This window comes from Pistacia vera, unplaced genomic scaffold (genome assembly GCF_008641045.1).
Source record: "Pistacia vera cultivar Batoury unplaced genomic scaffold, PisVer_v2 Contig361, whole genome shotgun sequence".
Classification (NCBI taxonomy): Eukaryota; Viridiplantae; Streptophyta; class Magnoliopsida; order Sapindales; family Anacardiaceae; genus Pistacia; species Pistacia vera.
Window position 1 is genome coordinate 581,720 of NW_022196181.1, and position 22,633 is coordinate 604,352.

General features: G+C 28.4%; 2 protein-coding genes across 3 annotated transcripts; one reads left to right on the top strand and one right to left on the bottom strand.

Annotated features, from left to right (window-relative positions):
- Positions 1–267: 267 nt before the first annotated feature.
- On the bottom strand, positions 268–3,567 carry LOC116140060 (1-acyl-sn-glycerol-3-phosphate acyltransferase PLS1-like). Its single transcript, XM_031425696.1, has 11 exons — positions 3,487–3,567; positions 3,224–3,346; positions 2,672–2,711; positions 2,492–2,565; positions 2,240–2,299; positions 2,065–2,142; positions 1,823–1,981; positions 1,010–1,135; positions 812–904; positions 547–636; positions 268–450 (listed from the first exon to the last, which is right to left on the bottom strand). The coding sequence occupies exons 1-11, from the start codon at positions 3,565–3,567 to the stop codon at positions 268–270; spliced, it is 1,107 nt and encodes a 368-aa protein (XP_031281556.1).
- A 2,411-nt stretch (positions 3,568–5,978) lies between these two features.
- LOC116140063 (polyadenylate-binding protein RBP47B') lies at positions 5,979–12,036 on the top strand. 2 transcript variants are annotated; one of them, XM_031425698.1, is made up of 9 exons: positions 5,979–6,029; positions 6,200–6,338; positions 9,343–9,826; positions 9,908–9,981; positions 10,072–10,202; positions 10,554–10,638; positions 11,023–11,181; positions 11,565–11,674; positions 11,753–12,036. In XM_031425698.1, the coding sequence occupies exons 2-9, from the start codon at positions 6,204–6,206 to the stop codon at positions 11,841–11,843; spliced, it is 1,269 nt and encodes a 422-aa protein (XP_031281558.1). In that variant the 5' UTR covers positions 5,979–6,029; positions 6,200–6,203; the 3' UTR covers positions 11,844–12,036. The 2 variants fall into 2 exon arrangements, with proteins under 2 accessions (XP_031281558.1, XP_031281560.1); XM_031425700.1 differs by having other exon boundaries at positions 6,000–6,029; positions 6,203–6,338.
- Positions 12,037–22,633: the final 10,597 nt, after the last annotated feature.

The window sequence follows — 22,633 nt, forward strand, 5'->3', positions numbered from 1 at the left end:
CAATTTTTAATGATCAAAAGAGCGATACTACAATCATAAATTATGTATAAAAAAATTTATTTAACTTGATGTTTTTCTCTTTTTGTCATATCATTCATCCATTTATTTTATATCACCGTCGGTTCATACACAAGAATTCATACTTATAATATCATTCTTATAAAATTAAAAACTAGGTCACCTCACATGGGCAATACTCCCCAATTATTACATCTTCTAGTCTATGTAGAAAATGAAAATTATTAATCATCAGCTACTAATTAGTAATTATAATTGTGGTTTCTTCTGTGGAGGAAACTTTGTGTATTCAATTAAAATGTGCATGGAAAGAGCCATAATGACCAGCCCAAATGCTAAAATCCCGATTCCTCTCCATGATGATAGCAAAGAATACTTCGCTAATAATATTAAACCTCCGGTGCTGAAGATTAAAGCCAAAATCATAACAGTCTGTCGTAAAAAAAAAAACCAAGAAACAAGAAAATTTTTGGATTAGAATTATGAAACCATCTTTCAAATAAATAAATATTTGTGTGTGTATCTTACGATAAGGGGTTTTAGTGATCGACGGGAAAATTCTTTGAATTCTTCATCTACCAATGTGCCTGTGGCATGAAATTTCTCCAGCATAGCATCCTGAAATAAAAATTCAACAAGTAAAAATAAATAAATAAATCTCAAGGTTTAGGGTTTTCTCATGATAAAAGAATTGGATAAAAAAATAATTATTAAATATGATATTAATCAAACTTTATTGAATGAATTAATTTCAACAAAATGAAGAGTAAATACAAATTAATAACTAAACTACCTTGGCTGAAAATCGATCTATACACCATTGTGCAATTTCCTCAGTTGATTCTGGCATTTGTTTCATCGAATATCGCTTTATATGAATAGTAATCTATAAATAATTTTTTTTTCAAAAAAAAATTAGCAATAAATGAAATCAATTAATCAAAATTAAAATAATAGATTAACGGTTAATTAATTAATCTTGTGGACTTACAGGAGTTGATTCCCTCTTCAAAATTCTAAACAATGAAGGAGTTGGATAACTTTTTGGTATAGCAATGGTAACATCATAAATTGCAGGAACAAATGAGCGTAAATTTTCAATTGCCGCAACAAAACCCTAGATTGTAAAAAAAAAAAAAATAAAAGAATTAATTAATTGTGATTAGTAAGTAAATTATTTAAAAAATAATAATAATATTTTTATATACAATATAACGGAACGATAATCTATTTGACATAAACACATTACTCAAGTTCAACATTTAGCCCATCAGGGCATTTTTAATTGTTTCCGAGGTTTGAAAACATATTTCACTCAAAATATGTTTTCTTATTGCAAAAAGAAACGTGATTCATTGATTAACCATGTTGAGAGAGAACAGTTAGACTTAGACTAAATAAAAGAAAATACTAATACTATTAATTTAGAAAAACCGACAAGAACCAAAAAATCAAAAGAATAAAAGTTAAAAAAAAAATGAGGTAAATAAACTTCTTATATTTACTTTATTATTTCATCATCTACATCTTATACGAAAATAATTAATTAATATCATAGTACTTAAATTATAAAAAAAGGTTAATAACAATAATCTCCCTCAAAACATAATTGAATTACATAAATTCTTCTATAGTTTGAAAAATAATAAAAAACTTCTTATCGCTAATTTTTTTGTACTAAAAAATTATGAAAATTTTTGTTATTTCTTAAATTTCATAAAGACATTATTATTTGATTAAAACTCACAGGCCTTATAAGAAGTTGAATAAAACTTAAATATACAATAATGCAAATTAATTTCACCTTTTTTCGAGGAATCAAGACATTTTTTGGAATATTTAATCCTTTAGAAAGAGCAAATTCTTGAGATTGTAATAGCTTATCTGGCGTCAATCGAGTTCCTTCAGTGAAAATAGTCAGCCAAAACGGTGTCGGAAAATCCTTTAATGCTTGAAAACTTTCCTGCAATTTTAAAGATATAATTAATTTAATTAATTAACCAGCCAAGATACTTAAATTAAATTTAATTAATTAATGCACAATACCTTCAATTTCTTTTCATCTTTGGCCCAACTTCTGTCTACGAAAACAAACTCAGAAAACCAAGTTGCCCACCCAAAAATCTGCATAATTAAAATATTAATTATTTCATATAAATTTATAAAAAAAAAAATAATAGATAATTTTTATTATTTATCATTTTTATAAAATATAACTCACCGGAAGATATTTTGACGATTTTTTTAACACCGTGAGTGCACTACGAAGGCAACCTGAGCGCTGTATAAAAATTTATTAACACTGAAATTATCAATTGGAGGACACTATTCTTAAACTTAATGGAAAACTCCAAAAGGGAAATAAATTAAGAAAATTAATTGTTATATAAATTATAAATTAAGAAAATTAATCTTTTTTTTTTGTAAAAAAGAAATTCATTTAAAATATGGAACTAAAATCATAATTAATTACCTGAGCTAAAATCCACATAAAGAAAGTATCAAGATCACTCAAGTGATTAGGCATTACTAGAGCATGCTCTTTACCTGGGAAATTATATAAAATAAATATTAGTCAAAATATTTATTTCTTAATTTTAATTAAGAAAATCATAATTAATAAAAATATATATGTGTATAGTTTTTCCCTTACCCATCAACAGATAAGTTTTCAAATCTGTATACAATTTAACCTGCAACCACAAATTAAAAACAATATAAATAGCCAAATACATATATATTGATGAAATACGATAATACTATAAATACTGACAGAAAGAAAGTTTAACTGAATTTTCATCTTTTAATATTTACTTATGCAATTAGTATTTTTTATGAATTGTATTTTCTTTACTAGGATTAAAAATATTTTTTATATAAAATTAATTCATGTTGAACTACATGTAATAAATTTACATATATTTAAAATCTTTTAAATATATTTTTTCCCCATAAATCTCTACTATATTGCAGCCAGTCGAGCAAGCCACCGCTCCCTCTACCCGCCGTCATCTAAATGTTCATCTAATAATATTATATATTATATATATTTCTCTCATTTGTACAAGCTGTGATACGATACATCAATCACACGTAAAATTCCGGTATTGCACAAATACGCAAAATAAATAATTCCATTTTTTAAATAATAATTAAAAAAAGAAAAAGAAAAAGAAAAAGAAAAAAAGAGATGAGATTGAAGAACCTCAAGGCCTGCCCACCACTCCAATATCCAAACAATTACCAACCATAAAATTTCAGAAATTGCTCCATTGATTCTTCTGTATGTATTCTTTGACAAAGGCCTAATTGTGAGAAACAAAGCTGCCTAAAATTATTAAAAAAAAAAAAAATTAATAAAAAATATATACATCAAACAGCTGAAAATGAGAAATTAAATTAAATTATTAATTTATTTTTTAAGCAGCAAAATAATTATAGTAACAAAAGAGAGAAAAAGATAATTACTTGAATAAGATTTATGATGAGGCCAGAAGCAACATACATGAAAGAAACAGGAACACTAATAGCTATGGCAGTGAGTTCCATTTTCTCAAAGTGTTATTGGGGGTGTTGTTGTATATTTATATATGTAAAAATATTGTATTTATTAATTAGAGATTGGTAGATATTTAATTAATACATCTCATAATTAAATTTTAAGCGGCTATTTAATTATGTTATGTAGGTTTCCATCTCTAACTTAGTTTGGTAGCATGAATTACAATGGAAAATTAGGGGAAAAAAAGTAGTAATGTCCTAACTTAAAAATGCAAAGTTATATAGTATCGACTTGATAATGTTATCTAAAACGAACGATGGAGCTAGAAAATTAATTGAGTGAGGGCAATTTTAAATAAAACTTAAAAACAAAAAAAAAAAATTTAGTAAGAATATATATTAGTTAATTTTATTTATTTTCTTTAATATATCGATATACATATTTTACAATTTTTTGAGTTATAAGAATTTCAATATGATTTTGTAATCGCTTTCTTATTTGATAAAAAAGTTTATGCGGTGTATTAGGATATCTAATAATTCATAAGATTAAAATAAAATGTTATAAGTTATTAATTTTCCATATCTCGGACTCAAACTATTTAACACAAATATATAAAATGAAAAAAATAAACATATAATAATTCATAGTATTTATTTTTGTTAATTAACATTTATTTACAACTTGGAAATACTATTTAAAATTAATAGATAGAGTACATTGGGGATTATTGAATTTATTTTTTTGCTTTTTTTGGCATAATGCATGCAATTTTCTCATTCTTTGTTAGGTGGGTTTGGTAAGATTAGCTCAAAACAGATGAGTCCTTTTGAAATTAAGCTATGCGTTTAATGCTTCTATGAAAAGCTATATTGAATAGGAGTCCTTCAACTTTTTTTTGCCTTGTACAAAAACTTTAAGAGGTCTTTTCCTTTCATTACTTTTATAAATTATCAAGTAGAAGCAACTAACAAGACTTAATTAAATTGATCTTAATTAAAGTTCTAGGTGATGGGATTAGCCCGCATCGGTATGTTCGTCCAATAAATTACATTTTATTACATATATATTTATTAAAAAAAAATCAACCACAATAAATGACAGTTATGTCAAAGTTTTTTTTAAATATTGGTAAGTTACCTATTTTGAACGAAAATATGGAAGCTCAACTTAGGTAATTCGGTCATGGGGTAATAAACATTATTCTTTGTAAAAGATGAACGTAATTTTATTGATACTCAAGATTTATAGAAAACATTAACATGTTCCTGATAAAATAAGTTTTTGATAATTTTTAGGAAATTTTAATAATCTTATGCTGAAGATTTATCTCACGGAGATGATACAAGTTTATTTTGATAAGGTAAATTTCAATTATTTGAATTTTATACAATGAATATATTATTAGAAGAAAACTCTCTATCCTATTACTTAGTAAAATGGATTTATAGTATGTTGTTCATTATAAGAAAATGATATATACATATACTCTTAATCATAATTTATTTCATTCTAACATTAGATTTATGTTATATATTCTAGCGAAGCTTTTAGGAAATTTAAAAAATTGACATCGACACCAAATCCATCTTTTCAATGTATGTTTTGACCTAAATACTCCTCGTTTGCATATAATGATTTCTTCTCGTCTTTTCTTTGTCACCATTTTTCTTCTTGACATATTTTATATTGTCGACAAATCTTTTTTTATCAAAACTATTACTAGAAAGAGAGTATAAAAACATATCGCTGAAAGGTATAAAAATTGTATTCAGACCTAGTTTATATGTATATATTTTATTTCGAAAATAACCTTATTTTGATTTCAAACTTAAATTTATAATGAAGTGATGTTATTTCACTATTGGTTTGTCAAAGAATCACATATATTGGTTGTGAAAAATGTGAAACTCATCCAGATAATAACGTGTTTAATTAACTAATTGATGAACATTTAGAGTTTAATATATATATATATATAATTTAACCATTCTAATGTTGATTTTAATAAGGTTTAATAGTTGTAAACCCTCTTAGACATCCTAAATATATAATAAACCCTTGAGATCAACCTCACAACCCTGACCACCTATTGCTAGGATTCCATTAACATGTCTAAGCAAACATGTTTAATCTCAATAGCGACAAGAATGGATTCTGGTAACAACTAGTAACGACAGGGATGAACTCCGATAACAATCATTAATGGCAGGGGGATCAGAGCTATTAGGTATATCTCAGAGGGTTCATAGAAATTAACCCTTTAACAAACTTTCAGAGACATTTCTAAGACCATAGGGAATTTTTGTGATATTTGTGAAAACGTGAGGGGAGCTCAGAGAGATAAACCCTAACCCAGCACACTGAACGAAATGCGGCCCATGGGCTACAGCCCACAAGTCGGCCCATTTTATAGACGACAGCGTTCCAAAGGGTCTAGGATTTAGTTTAATTAGGATTTCAGTCAAATTAGCAAATTGTTTAGGATTTCTGATTTCAGTTGAATTAGGTAAGGGTTTCAGTCTTTTATCAGTTTTCCTACTTCACTTAGAATTCCTATTTTAATAAAATATTAGCAATAATTTTTCAATTTAGACTTAGGATAAAACTAGTATAAATACATTTTCTTTAATTCAGAGGTTTTCTATAACCTAGTTATTTTCTATTGTTCCAACGAAGAAGAATGGCGACAGCGCAAGGAGGAGGATACCATCATCATCCAATGACGCTAGAAGAAGTACGGACTCTCTGGATTGGAGACTTACAGTACTGGGTCGACGAGAACTATCTCAACTCTTGCTTCGCTCACACCGGCGAGGTAGTAATAACTCCATGTTTTTGCTTCCAATTACCGACGGTTTTGAACTATTTATGGAATTCCATAATGGTTTATTTGTTTTCTTCTCGAACCTTATGGGGGTAAATTTTATTTACTGGTGATTGTATTTTATGTTAGGTTTAAGAAGGTTTTGAGATTGTGAGAAAAAATGTCAAAGAGTTTGGGTTGATTTTTAGTTCTTGAAGTAAAGTTTTCACTTTTATTGGTGGGTTTCTTTTCTTNTGCATGCAATTTTCTCATTCTTTGTTAGGTGGGTTTGGTAAGATTAGCTCAAAGCAGATGAGTCCCTTTGAAATTAAGCTATGTGTTTAATGCTTCTATGAAAAGCTATATTGAATAGGAGTCCTTCAACTTTTTTTTGCCTTATACAAAAACTTTAAGAGGTCTTTTCCTTTCATTACTTTTATAAATTATCAAGTAGAATTAACTAACAAGACTTAATTAAATTGATCTTAATTAAAGTTCTAGGTGATGGGATTAGCCCGCATCAGTATGTTCGTCCAATAAATTACATTTTATTACATATCTATTTATTAAAAAAAAACCGACCACAATAAATGACTGTTAGGTAGATTTGAATATATGTCAAAGTTTTTTTAAAATATTGGTAAGTTACCTATTTTGAACGAAAACATGGAAGCTCAACTTAGGTAATTCGGTCATGGGGTAATAAACATTATTCTCTGTAAAAAATAAACGTAATTTTATTAATACTCAAGATTTATAGAAAACATTAACACGTTACCGATAAAAGAAGTTTTTGATCATTTTTAGGAAATTTTAATAATTTTATGCTAAAGATTTATCTCATGGAGATGATACAAGTTTATTTTGATACGGTAAATTTCAATTATTGAATATTTTACAATGAATATATTAGTAGAAGAAAACTCTCTATCCTATTACTTAGTAAAATGGATTTATAGTATGTTGTTCATTATAAGAAAATGATATATACATATACTCTTAACCATAATTTATTTCATTCTAACATTAGGTTTATGTTATATATTCTAGCCAAGCTTTTAGGAAATTTAAAAAATTGACATCGACACCAAATCCATCTTTTCAATGTATGTTTTGACCTAAATACTCCTCATTTGTATATAATGATTTCTTCTCGTCTTTTCTTTGTCACCATTTTTCTTCTTGACATATTTTATATTGTCGACAAATCTTTTTTTATCAAAACTATTACTAGAAAGAGAGTATAAAAACATATCGCTGAAAGGTATAAAAATTGTATTCAGACCTAGTTTATATGTATATATTTTATTTCGAAAATAACCTTATTTTGATTTCAAACTTAAATTTATAATGAAGTGATGTTATTTCACAATTGGTTTGTCAAAGAATCACATATATTGGTTGTGAAAAATGTGAAACTCATCCAGATAATAACGTGTTTAATTAACTAATTGATGAACATTTAGAGTTTAATATATATATATATATAATTTAACCATTCTAATGTTGATTTTAATAAGGTTTAATAGTTGTAAACCCTCTTAGACATCCTAAATATATAATAAACCCTTGAGATCAACCTCACAACCCTGACCACCTATTGCTAGGATTCCATTAACATGTCTAAGCAAACATGTTTAATCTCAATAGCGACAAGAATGGATTCTAGTAACAACTAGTAACGACAGGGATGAACTTCGATAACAATCACTAATGGCAGGGGGATCAGAACTATTAGGTATATCTCAGAGGGTTTATAGTAATTAACCCTTTAACAAACTTTCAGAGACATTTCTAAGACCATAGGGAATTTTTGTGATATTTGTGAAAACGTGAGGGGAGCTCAGAGAGATAAACCCTAACCCAGCACACTGAACGAAATGCGGCCCATGGGCTACAGCCCACAAGTCGGCCCATTTTATAGACGACAGCGTTCCAAAGGGTCTAGGATTTAGTTTAATTAGGATTTCAGTCAAATTAGCAAATTGTTTAGGATTTCTGATTTCAGTTGAATTAGGTAAGGGTTTCAGTCTTTTATCAGTTTTCCTACTTTACTTAGAATTCCTATTTTTAATAAATATTAGCAATGATATAACTAGTATAAATATATTGTATCTTCTTTAATTCAGAGGTTTTCTATAACCTAGTTATTTTCTATTGTTCCAACGAAGAAGAATGGCGACAGCCAAGGAGGAGATACCATCATCATCCAATGACGCTAAAGAATACGGACTCTCTGGATTGGAGACTTACAGTACTGACGAGAACTATCTCAACTCTTGCTTCGCTCACACCGGCGAGGTAGTAATAACTCCATGTTTTTGCTTCCAATTACGACGGTTTTGAACTATTTATGGAATTCCATAATGGTTTATTTGTTTTCTTCTCGAACCTTAGGGGGTAAATTATTTACTGTGTTTGTATTTTATGTTAGGTTTAAGAAGGTTTTGAGATTGTGAAAAAAATGTCAAGAGTTTGGGTTGATTTTTAGTCTTGAGTAAAGTTTACTTTTATTGGTGGGTTTCTTTTTTTTCGAAATGGGTTGAGGCTGTTCTGTTGGAGGATTTTTTTTTTTTTTTTTTTTTTTTTTTGGGGGGGGGAAGATTGTGACTCAAAATTTATAGGATGACTGTTGGAAAGTTTTTCTTTCAATTAGTTTAAGTACCAAACTTTGCATTTTTTCAAATTATGGGTGTTATTTAGAGTATTATGTATGTTTCCTTTTCTTTTGTCATGAATTCATAGTTTCCGTTAATGCTAGCGCCAAATGAGATTATGTTATATTTTTATTTCACTCGCATTGAGTACCACTTGAGTGTGTTGGGGGAGAAAGAATGATTTATGAATTAAAATTTTAAACATTGGTTGTAATGGTTTTTGCCGGAAGTCCGTTGCGTAAGTTACTGTTGTGAAATGTGGATTTTTTGACAGTTAAGTTTTTAATTCTTGCGATAGTTCTAGTTCTTTTGTTTTACACTGAAAGTGTTAACAAGTTTGATGCTTATGCTTTCTGCAGGTTGTTTCAATAAAGATTATACGTAATAAGATTACTGGTCAGCCAGAGGGTTATGGATTTGTGGAGTTTGTTTCTCATGCAGCTGCGGAGAGGATTCTGCAAACTTATAATGGGACACCAATGCCTGGGACTGAACAAACTTTCCGGTTGAATTGGGCTTCTTTTGGAATTGGTGAAAAACGTCCTGATGCCGGGCCTGAGCATTCAATTTTTGTAGGGGATTTAGCACCTGATGTTACAGATTATTTGCTACAAGAGACCTTTCGAGCTCAATATCAATCTGTTAGAGGTGCCAAGGTAGTGACAGATCCAAATACTGGACGCTCAAAGGGATATGGGTTTGTCAAATTTTTGGATGAGAATGAAAGAAATCGTGCAATGACTGAAATGAATGGTGTCTTTTGCTCAACTAGACCGATGCGTATTAGTGCAGCAACGCCTAAAAAGACGACTGGTTTTCAACAACAATATGCTGCAACAAAAGGTCATATTCATTTCATTATTTTAGGTTGAGCATACTCAAATTAGCCACTCATATATTTTTACCTATGGATTTCCTCTGCAGCCATATATCCTGTCCCAGCGTACACTACCCCAGTGCAGGTGCTTCCTGCAGATAATGATATCAATAATACAACAGTAAGTCACACATACTAAAGAAGTAAACCTGTTAGTGCAACGTAATCTTCATAAATTATATCATTTTCTCACTATCTCTTTCTATTGCAGATTTTTGTTGGTAACTTGGATCCAAATGCTACTGAAGAAGAACTGAGGCAAACATTCTTACACTTTGGGGAGATTGTCAACGTCAAGATTCCCGTGGGCAGAGGATGTGGTTTTGTACAGTTTGCAGCTAGGTTTGTTCAGCATGTGCATTGATTATAATGATAATAATCTAAAATGACAAGTGAAATTGTTTCCAAACTTTTGTACATTATTAATTTATCTGTACATTATTAATTTATCTGTTTTATTCTTTTGGTGGTTTCGGGAGGAGGGGCGATTGTTTGATTTTTTGTTAATTCAACTCCCCTTTGCTATGCTTATCTTTTCTCTCCAACAAGAGTTGCATTAACATAAACGCTGGAAAGAGGCAGAAGAGATTTTTGTGGAACTCGTATAATAAACCTTAGTCTAATTTTTTGGTTGCCAACATCTTTTGGTAGTCCTATAGACTCTGACATTTCTAATCTCTTATATCTATATAGGACATCTGCTGAAGAAGCCATCCTAAGAGTACAAGGACATGTGATTGGTCAACAGCAAATCCGCGTTTCTTGGGGCAGGAAACAGGTGATGTTTAAAGAGGATTTTATGTCCATCAAATGCTCAGTCTTTCCCAGCTTTTTTAGAATTTTTATCATATGCATGCCGCATATTGTCATAATTATATCGAAGCTAGTAAAACGTAATAGACTATATAATTATTCGTATATTCTCTTAGCAGTAGAAGGAATTGAGGGCAAGTTGAAGAATTTAACTGGAAATCATTTAGATAATGCATTTAGATGATCTGCAATTCTCACTTGCATTTTAGGATATGCATGGCTGATAGATGATAAACATGGGATCTTTGGTTAGCTATCTTATGTAGTTACATTTACTTTAGGCAAATATCATACAACTTGTGTTGTATCGATTTCCTGTCTTGACAATTTTGGTATTTATTTATTATAGGACGTAACTGGTAGCTTGGGAGCACAAGTAGATCAGAGTCAATGGAGTGCGTACTATGGTTATGGACAAGGCTATGATGCCTATGCATACGGGGCCACACAAGATCCATCTTTATACGCATATGGTGCATATGCTGGCTACCCACAGTATGCTCAACAGGTAAGTTATTATGATACAGTCTGCTAATCACGGGCTTCTGTTTCTTCAGAATTTTGATATAGTCCTTTTTTTTCTTTATTCGCTTTAATTGGGAAGTGGCAAATACCCAACCCACTAGTGTTCTTTTCTTTGAGGTTTGTTGTTTGAGGGCTGCTTTTGTGATTGGTTTTCGAGCCTCTAGTTGTTCTTCTTGTACCTAGATTCTTATGTAGGTTACAAACTTTCTCTTTTACCCCATTGTGGACAACTAGTTCACTTAAATGTACTACTAAAAACAAAGAAGTATTGCATGTTCTTGGGTTACCTCTAATCACTTTTTTGCTTTGCTATTTATTTATTCTGAATTTAATATGAATGCATGAATGGCATATGGTATTTGGCAGGTTGAAGGTGTTACAGATATGGCAGCTATGGCTGGTGCTGTTCCGGTTGTCGTCGACCCAAAAGAGGAGTTATATGATCCCTTGTCCTTGGCTCCACCCGATGTTGATAGGTACACTTTTCTCCTCTGCTTTCAGGATGCAGATTCTGTTTTTGGTTTAGTACTTAAATCTTTGACTTTGATTTCTAGGTTAAATGCTGCTTACCTTTCGATTCATGGAAGTGCCATATTAGGCCGGCCCATGTGGCGGAAAACTTCTTCACTTACACCACAAGCTTAGATTCATATTGCGGTGTCTTCTGCACTTTTGCTTTAGAACTCTCGGAGGATTGACCTTCTTTTGGTCTCACTGTACGATTGTCGATAATGAAGACTAGAGCATTTAATTAGAATTAAAATTAATAAATAGAGTAGAGTGGGGATTATTAAATTTATTATTTGCTTTTCTTGTAATTTTCTCATTCTTTGTTAGTTGGGTTTGGTGAGATAAGTACTTTTGAAATTAAGCTATGTGTTTTATGCTTCTATAAAAAGCTATATTGGTAAGTTGCCTATTTTGAATGAAAACATGGAAGCTAAACTCAGGTAATTCGGTCATGGGTTTATAAACATTATTCTCTGTAAAAGATGAACGTAATTTTATTGATACTTACAATTTATAGAAAACATCAACACGTTCATGATAAAAGAAGTTTTTATGCTAAAAGTTTATCTCGCGGAGATGATACAAATTTATTTTGATAAGGTAAATTTCAATTATTCGAAGATTTTATAATGAATATATAATGTGGAAACGGTAACATTTGCCAAGAAAAAAAATACCCGTTTGTTCATCTAGGCAAGGTATTATGTTATTTATTATAAGAAAACTCTCTGACTCTGTCCTACTTATTAGTAAAATGGATTTTTAGTGTATATTGTTCATTATATATATAGTCATAATGATGTGATTAAACTAATTTATTATTAAAGATGTTATAACTTAATAGAGGTATGTATGGTTACAGAAATTACTGTTTTGATTTCTTATATTATAGTTCACGTTTTAGTAGTATGCAATGTTTCGAAAACCGGATTGGACTATGACCTGTTCAAGGGTTCAGTTTTCGGTTTGACTGGTTGGATTGGTCGGTTGGACCGTATCCTGTAAAATTATTTTAGTCTCTAAATGTTTGAAATTCATAAAAAAACACCCCATAATACTCCCTTAAGGTTTGAAATCTGTCTAAAACACCCCTGTCGCGTGAAGAGATTGGCGAGTGGTGGCGGCAGTGACAATCGACGGCCAATCGAAGTTTGGAATCATGGGGCTTTTGATGTATAGGTTCCGACGAATCTGATGGTAAGGGAGTTCTATCGACATCGGAAATTGCCAGAATCAAGAAGGAAGTCCGACGGCGAGCGTGAACTTTAGGTGGACGGCGAGTGATGACGGCCACTGAAAATGGATGGGTTTTGTCGTGGAGATGCTGTCAAGTCGAATGGTGGTGTTTTCTCCGTCGAACGATGCCGGAATCCAACGGGATTGAGTTGTGATTGGACTGCTACTCAGCACTATTCTGGCGGTACAACCGTGGCTCAATCCGGTTTAATTGAAAATACCGGTTTTTAGAAGATGCTGGATTAGAGATACCGCTGGCTCCCGGTCGAACCGGTCCGACCAGACGGTCCGATTCTGTTTTCAGAACACTAGTAGTATGTACTAGGATTTCAATGTATCGTTTTAATAGTCATTACTGCAATTAAACAAGAAGATAAATGAAACAATCCTCGTGATAATAGTACAAAAATACAAAAAGTTTCTTCCTAAGAAACTCTAAACATGTTTGAGAAGCTAAAAATATTTTAGCTTCAACAAGAAGGTGTCCCAGGCGTTTATCCCCAAGGGGTTTCCCTTCCTTTTTTTTCTTTTCTTATGCTAGTGAGTTATTATGTACCTACAAGTTAAAAGATATTGGTAATAACTGTAGAATATAAATCATTGTCCAAAACAATTGTAAATAAATACTTTATTTTATCTTAAACCTTTAATGTAACATAACATATTTTTTTTTGCAATATACAACTAATCATTTCTATGTGGAGGCAACTTTCTTAAGACAGAAATTAGAAAAATGATAATTTATTACAATATAAAGTTTATTCTTATTTATAACTATCACAAGTTGGGACTTGAAATTTTTATGACTATATAGAGATTATTATTACATAGAGGGTCTAAGTAAGAAAATCACTATCTCTTTATCATCGGCACCAAATCTATCTTGTCGATGTATGTTTTGACCTAAATACTACTTGTTTGTATATAATGATTTCTTCTCATATTTTCTCTATCACCATTCTTCTTCTCGACATATCCTATATTGTCGACCAATCTCTTCTATCAAAACTATTACTAGAAAGAGAATACAAAGACATATACATGAAAGGTATAAAAAATTGTATTTAGATGTAGTTTATATGTATGTATTTTATTTCGATTGTGAAAAATGTGAAACTCATCTAAATAATCTAATTGTTTAATTAACTAAATCAAATATAACAAAAAGCTAGGTGTGAGCGGTTTCGAGTACCCTACATTTTTTAGGGGAATCAGAATCGGAACCGGAACCTTATAGTGCAGGTTCCCAAAAAAAGAAACCAGAACTAGAACCGCACAGTGTAGGTTCTTAAATTCAAGGAATCAAAACTTAAAATACAGGTTTCGGTTCCTTTCCCGAGTACCCTATAAAAATCAATTACCCCCTTATTAGTTTAAAAAATGACAAAAATACCTTAAAAGTTTACAAATACACCCAAAACAAATTTTGATTACTCATTCGTGTCCAATGTGACTCATAAATCCTCTAATCTCTAGGCAACACTTGAATTCAATCAATTCATCACAATTCACATAAAATTCCTCAATCAAAATCAAAACACAAACAATTAATTAAATTAATTAAAGAATTATACTATAAATCTATAATTTAATATTACAATTAATTAAATTTCTAATCATTTAATTAAGTATTGTACTAATGTTTATAATAGAATATTATAATTAATTAAGTAATTATACTATAAATCTATAATGTAATGTTATAATTAATTAAATTTTTAATCCTTTAATTAAGTAATATACTAATGTAATAAATTACTAATGTTTATAATGTAATGTTATAAATTTATAACTAATTAAGTCATCATTTAATTATACAATGTTATAATTAATTAAGTGATTATAATATAATATAATGTTATTATTAATTAAGTAATTATTTAATTAATTAAATTTCTAATAATTTAATTAAGTATTGTACTAATATTTATAATAGAATGTTATAATTAATTAAGTAATCATACTATAAATTTACAATGTAATGCTATAATTAATTAAATTTTTAATCATTTAATTTGGTATTGTTACTGATGTTTATAATATAATGTCATAATTAATTAAGTAATCATTTCATTATGTAATGTTATAATTAATTATGTGATCATACGATAATGTAATGTTATAATAAATTAAGTAATCATACTATAAATCTTTAATATATTATTATAATTAATTAAATTTCTAATAATTTAATTAAGTATTGTACTAATGTTTATAATAGAATGTTATAATTAATTAAGTAATCATTTGTTTATAACATAATGTTATAATTAATTAAGTAATCATATTATAAATTTATAATGTAATGTTATAATTAATTAAATTTTTTAATCATTTAATTAAATATTGTGCTAATGTAGTAAATTACTAATGTTATAATATAATGTCATAATTAATTAAGTAGTCATTTAATTATGTAATTTTATAATTAATTATGTGATCATATAATTTATAATGAATTAAGTAATCATACTATAAATCTTTAATGTAATATTATAATTAATTAAAATTTTAATTATTTAATTAAGTATTGTACTAATGTTTATAATGAAATGTTATAATTAATTAAGTAATCATTTATTTATAATGTAATGTTATAATTAATTAAGTAATTATACTATAAATCTATAATGTAATGTTATAATTAATTAAATTTATAATTATTTAATTAAGTAATATACTAAATTACTAATGCAATGTTATAAACTTATAATTAATTAAGTAATTATTTGACTATAATGTAATATTATAATTAATTAAGTAATCATTACCTAGTTAGTAATGTATTAATGTTTATCAATTTATTTTATATAATTAATTAATAACTAATTTACTACAGATATACTTAAAACTTGATAATTGAAGTAAATAACTAAATATTATATTATGATTCAATCAAATATACTATTTTATTCGAAAATAATTCTTTTATTAACATTCAAACACTTTTAATTGGTCATAATTCTAATTATACACTTAATTAATCAAAACTTTAATATTAATATATTAAAGTTTTTTATGTGGTGTAATTTATATGTAATAAGTATGATTGTATATTTATTTAATTAGGTTATTGTAAAAATTTAATTTTTTCCATTTTAATTTTTTTATATGTAAAATTACATAGACCCTCCATTCTTCACAGATATTTCATTTCAGCCCAGGTTCCAAAACAGGGTACAAGCTGTAGGTTATTTTTTCTAGGTTCCGGTTCCAGTTCTGGTTCCTCCACATGTAAGAACCGGAACTATAATCGCACAGTGTTGGTTCCAAAAAAATGGAACCGGAACCTACCCGCACAGTGTCAGTTTCGTGTAAGTTCTGGTTCTGATTCTAGTTCTACCTGTAGGTTTCGGTTCACCCCGTTACCCGTGCTCACCCCTACTTTTGTGATTGGTTTTCAAGTCTTTTTCTTATACCTAGATTCTTATGTAGGTTACAAACTTTCTTTATTCACTTTAATTGGGAAGTGGCAAATACCCAACCCACTAGTGTTCTTTTCTTTGAGGTTTGTTGTTTGAGGGCTGCTTTTGTGATTGGTTTTCAAGTCTTCTTATACCTAGATTCTTATGTAGGTTACAAACTCTCTCTTTTATCCCATTGTAGACAACTAGTTCACTTACATGTACTACTTTTTTTCTTTTTAATCTCTTTTGTTAATAATAGACTTTATATCCTGTTAAAAAAGTACTGCCTGTTCTAGAACATTATTTATGTATACTTTCTTTATCTCCTTTGTTAATAATATATTCAGTTTCCTATAATAAAAACAAAGAAGTACTGCATGTTCTTGGGTTTGCTTTGATATTTATTTATTCTGAATTTCATATAAATACTTGAATGGCATATGGTATTTGGCAGGTTGAAGGTGTTACAGATATGGCAGCTATGGCTGGTGCTGTTCCCTGTGTCGACCCAAAAGAGGAGTTATATGATCCCTTGTCCTTGGCTCCACCTGATGTTGACAAGTACTGTTTTTTCCTCTGCTTTCATGATGCAGATTCTGTTTTTGGTTTAGTACTTAAATCTTTGACTTTGATTTCTAGGTTAAATGCCGCTTACCTTTCGATTCATGGAAGTGCCATATTAGGCCGGCCCATGTGGCTGAAAACTTCTTCACTTACTCCACAAGCTTAGATTCATATTGCGGTGTCTACTGCACTTTTGCTTTACAACTATTGAGGTTCTTTTGGTCTCACTATACGATTGTCGATTATGAAGACGAGAGCATTTTCTTTCCATGTTATGTAGATTCTAGCGTCACTTTTGCATGCACAGGTTAGACCTTTAGAGTTTATTGTATAATTTCAAGTGGGTTAACTTCAAACCATGCCATCAGGAGATACATCATTGATACAAAAATCTCCCTGTTCTCTATTTCCCTTGTCATCTCATGAATCTGGTGAATTTCCCATATAGATAATAAATGAAGCAAGCCATTAATCCTGCAAGTGTTTAAAATTTTAGGCAAACTGAAATGATTTCCCCGGCATTCTGCATTTGCTGAACTTACTTATTTCTTGAGCAATTTTTTGAAGCTCAAAGCAATGCTTGCTTTGATTAAAACCACAGAAAAACACGTATTGCAGTCAAAAGTTTTGTTCAACACTTAAGGATATAAAGATTGCAAAACAAATATAGCTTTGAGAGAGTTGATAGCCAACAGTTCAAGAACATAAAAGTATGAATACTCAAGCTCTTCAATATTGATAGGAGCTTGAAAATACATGTTTATTGAGTGATTTATAAAGATTATTTGTGGGAAAATTAGTTTAAATTGCAAAATTTGAGTTAATTATTTTATAAATATCTTTTATGGGATCACATGTTTATTTTGAGTATTTTCAGGATATTAATAGCTAAAAAGGATACTCGGATGAAGAAGAACAATGTCGATGGAATTCGTGACGAGTAGGAACGAACGGTGTAAGAATTGGAGTTAAACCACGAGAGTTATGGTGCTTTGAAGATGAGAATTGAATCTTGGAATTTCTTTAAGGATGAATATCTTTAAGTATTTTGATCATAACTTGAGCTGTAGACCTCGGAATTGGATAATTTTTGTGGCGTTGGAAAGCTGATTTAGAGAGCTACGATTCTTGTGTTGATGACTTTATCAAATTCTGAAGATATCAAGCTCGTTGGAGGGAAAGAACGGTTGCCACAGTGATGACATTCGGACTTGTATGGGCTGTGTAAAGCCTAATCCAAATTTTACTTGTTTTAGTTGAACCAAGCCTTTCCCTGTTCAACCCACAAACCCTAGCATTATAGATAAGTCTTTAGTTGGTTTTAGAGGGGGAGAATGAAAGAGAGAGAAGAGGAGATGCAATCGGGAAGATAAAAGCATCCATTCTTGGAGTTTTGGTTCGCCAATTAGAGAAATTTTTCTATTTATTTGATTCTTTCTTTTACTCATGTTTATTATTTTTACAATGGTTATTTTTTTTCATTCAATTATGAACTATAAAGTTTTTAGAGTTAAGATATAGCTTAATTTATGAATCTGTATTGATTTAATTATTGTTAATTTTTATTTAGCATTGTTCTAAGTTTCATTATTGTCCACAATGTTTTTAATTCTTACGGGCTTGAGAGTTGATTGATTTAATAGACTAGGTTGAGATAGAGAGATTAAATCTAATTAGTCTAATGTAATAAAATCATAGATTGAGTGAACGTTAGAGAAATGTTATCGCGATCTGTAAGGTTTTAATAAACTTTATAGAGTTTAATGATTCTTAAGATTTAAATCCAATTTAAAGATATTTTAGATTAGTAATAAATGATTAACCTAATAATTATTTGAGAGAAAGTTATTAAAATTGTGGAAAGTTTAACCCATAAAAAAAGCCTAACATTGTTAGCATTAATTGTAATTGATGTGTAATCTATGCATTAAATTTAATCATATTGTTTTACATCCAACTTTTATGTTTGATCTGTAATTTGTCTTAATTAGTTTTTAGTTTTTAAATTCTTGGTTTTAATTATTTAATCTTATAAAATGTTGGTTAATAAAAAAATAATAGGATAATAATTCTCAGGTCCGACTACTCAATCTATATTTACCTGTACGATTCCGTACGCTAGCGGAAAAGCCTGTCACATATTTGAGCCAGAAATTTAAAATGAGATAAATGACAGCTTTTCATATTTTAAGGTTTATAGTTTCCATTAATTCAAGTTTAAAAAAAGATACATTTGAGTGTTTCTAGCCTCAGGGTTTCCTCAATACAGAAAATATGCAGTTCCTTCCTTTTATCTGGAATAAGCATTTTTTAATAGAAGCACTTAAACCGCGCGTTTAAAAGTAAATAAAGACAAAAAAAAAAAAAAAAAAAAAAAAAAAAAAAAAAGAAAAGAAAAAGGTTGGCGATATCCAAAGATCAAAATTGTTGCTGTGAAATAGGAATGTGAAAAACTCACCCTACTTTGTGATTGGTTTTCAAGTCTTTTCTTATACCTAGATTCTTATGTAGGTTACAAACTTTCTTTATTCACTTTAATTGGGAAGTGGAAATACCCAACCCACTAGTGTTCTTTTCTGAGGTTTGTTGTTTGAGGGCTGCTTTTGTGATTGGTTTTCAAGTCTTCTTATACCTAGATTCTTATGTAGGTTACAAACTCTCTCTTTTATCCCATTGTAGACAACTAGTTCACTTACATGTACTATTTTTCTTTTTAATCTCTTTTGTAATAATAGACTTTATCCTGTTAAAAAAGTACTGCCTGTTCTAGAACATTATTTATGTATACTTTCTTTATCTCCTTTGTAATAATATATTCAGTTTCCTATATAAAAACAAAGAAGTACTGCATGTTCTGGGTTTGCTTTGATATTTATTTTCGAATTTATATAAATACTTGAATGGCATATGGTATTTGGCAGGTTGAAGGTGTTACAGATATGGAGCTATGGCTGGTGCTGTTCCCTGTGTCGACCCAAAAGATTCTTCTCGATATATCCTATATGGTCGACCAATCTCTTCTATCAAAACTATTACTAGAAAGAGAATATAAAGACATATACATGAAAGGTATAAAAAATTGTATTTATATGTAGTTTATATGTATGTATTTTATTTCGATTGTGAAAAATGTGAAACTCATCTAAATAATCTAATTGTTTAATTAACTAAATCAAATATAACAAAAAACTAGGTGTGAGTGGTTCTAGGTATCTTACATTTTTCGGGGGAATCAGAATAGGAAATGGAACCGTATGGTGCAGGTTCCCAAAAAAAGAAACTGGAACTAGAACTGCACAGTGTAGGTTCTTAAATTCAAGGAACCGAAACCTAAAATGCAGGTTTTGGTTCCTTTCTTGAGTACCCTATAAAAATAAATTACCCCCTTATTAGTTTAAAAAATGATAAAAATACCTTAAAAGTTTACAAATACACCCCAAACAAATTTTGATTACTCATTTATTTGTGTCCAATGTGACTCATAAATCTTCTAATCTCTAGATAACACTTGAATTCAATCAATTCATCACAATTCACATAAAATTCATCAATCAAAACCAAAACACAAACAATTAATTAAATTAATTAGACAATCATACTATAAATCTATAATTTACTATTACAATTAATTAAATTTCTAATCATTTAATTAAGTATTATACTAATATTTATGATGAAATATTATAATTAATTAAGTAATCATACTATAAATCTATAATGTAATGTTATAATTAATTAAATTTTTAATCATTTAATTAAGTAATGTACTAATGTAATAAATTACTAATGTTTATAATGTAATGTTATAAATTTATAATTAATTAAGTAGTCATTTAATTATGCAATGTTATAATTAATCAAGTGAATATACTATAATGTAATTAATGTTATTATTAATTAAGTAATTATTTAATTATAATGTAATGTTTTAATTTATTAAATTTATAATCATTTAATTAAGTATTGTACTAATATTTATAATAAAATGTTATAATTAATTAAGTAATCATACTATAAGTTTACAATGTAATGCTATAATTAATTAAATTTTTAATCATTTAATTATGTATTGTTACTAATGTTTATAATATAATGTCATAATTAATTAAGTAATCATTTTATTATGTAATATTATAATTAATTATGTGATCATACGATAATGTAATGTTATAATGAATTAAGTAATTATACTATAAATCTTTAATATAATATTATAATTAATTAAATTTCTAATCATTTAATTAAATATTATACTAATGTTTATAATGGAATGTTATAATTAATTAAGTAATCATACTATAAATTTATAATGTAATGTTATAATTAATTAAATTTTTTAATCATTTAATTAAGTATTGTGCTAATGTAGTAAATTATTAATGTTTATAATATAATGTCATAATTAATTAAGTAGTCATTTACTTATGTAATGTTATAATTAATTATGTGATCGTATAATTTATAATGAATTAAGTAATCATACTATAAATCTTTAATGTAATATTATAATTAATTAAATTTTTAATTATTTAATTAAGTATTGTACTAATGTTTATAATGAAATGTTATAATTAATTAAGTAATCATTTGTTTATAATGTAATGTTATAATTAATTAAGTAATTATACTATAAATCTATAATGTAATGTTATAATTAATTAAATTTCTAATTATTTAATTAAGTAATGTACTAAATTACTAATGTAATGTTATAAACTTATAATTAATTAAGTAATCATTTAACTATAATGTAATATTATAATTGATTAAGTAATCATTTAACTAGCTAGTAAGGTATTATTGTTTATCAATTTATTTTATATAATTAATTAATTACTAATTTATTACAAATATACTTAAAACTTGATAATTGAAGTAAATAACTAAATGTTATATTATTATTCAATCAAATATACTATTTTATTCAAAAACAATTCTTTTAATAACATTAAAATACTTTTAATTAGTCATAATTCCAATTATACACTTAATTAATCAAAACTTTAATATTAATATATTATAATATATTAAAGTTTTTTTATGTGGTGTAGTTTATATGTAATAAGTATGATTGTATATTTATTTAATTAGGTTATTGTAAAAATTTAACTTTTTCCATTTTAATTTTTTTATATGTAAAATTAATTAGACCCCCCATTCTTCACAGATATTTCATTTCAGCCCAGGTTCCAAAACAGGGTACCAACTGCAGGTTATTTTTTCTAGGTTCAGGTTCCTCCACATGTAGGAACTGGAACTGGAACTGCACAGTGTCTGTTCCAAAAAAAGGGAATTGGAACCTACCTGCACAGTGTCAGTTTCGGGTAGGTTCTAGTTCCGGTTCTGGTTCTACCCGTAGGTTCTGGTTCTACCTGCTACCCGTGCTCACCCCTACTTTTTTTATTGGTTTTCAAGTCTTCTTATACCTAGATTCTTATGTAGGTTACAAACTTTCTTTATTTACTTTAATTGGGAAGTGGCAAATACCCAACCCACTAGTGTTCTTTTCTTTGAGGTTTGTTGTTTGAGGGCTGCTTTTGTGATTGGTTTTCAAGTCTTCTTATACCTAGATTCTTATGTAGGTTACAAACTTTCTCTTTTATCCCATTGTGGACAACTACTTCACTTACATGTGTTACTTTTTTTTTTTTTAATCTCTTTTATTAATAATAGACTTTATATCATGGTAAAAAAAGTACTGTATATCAGTAATACTAG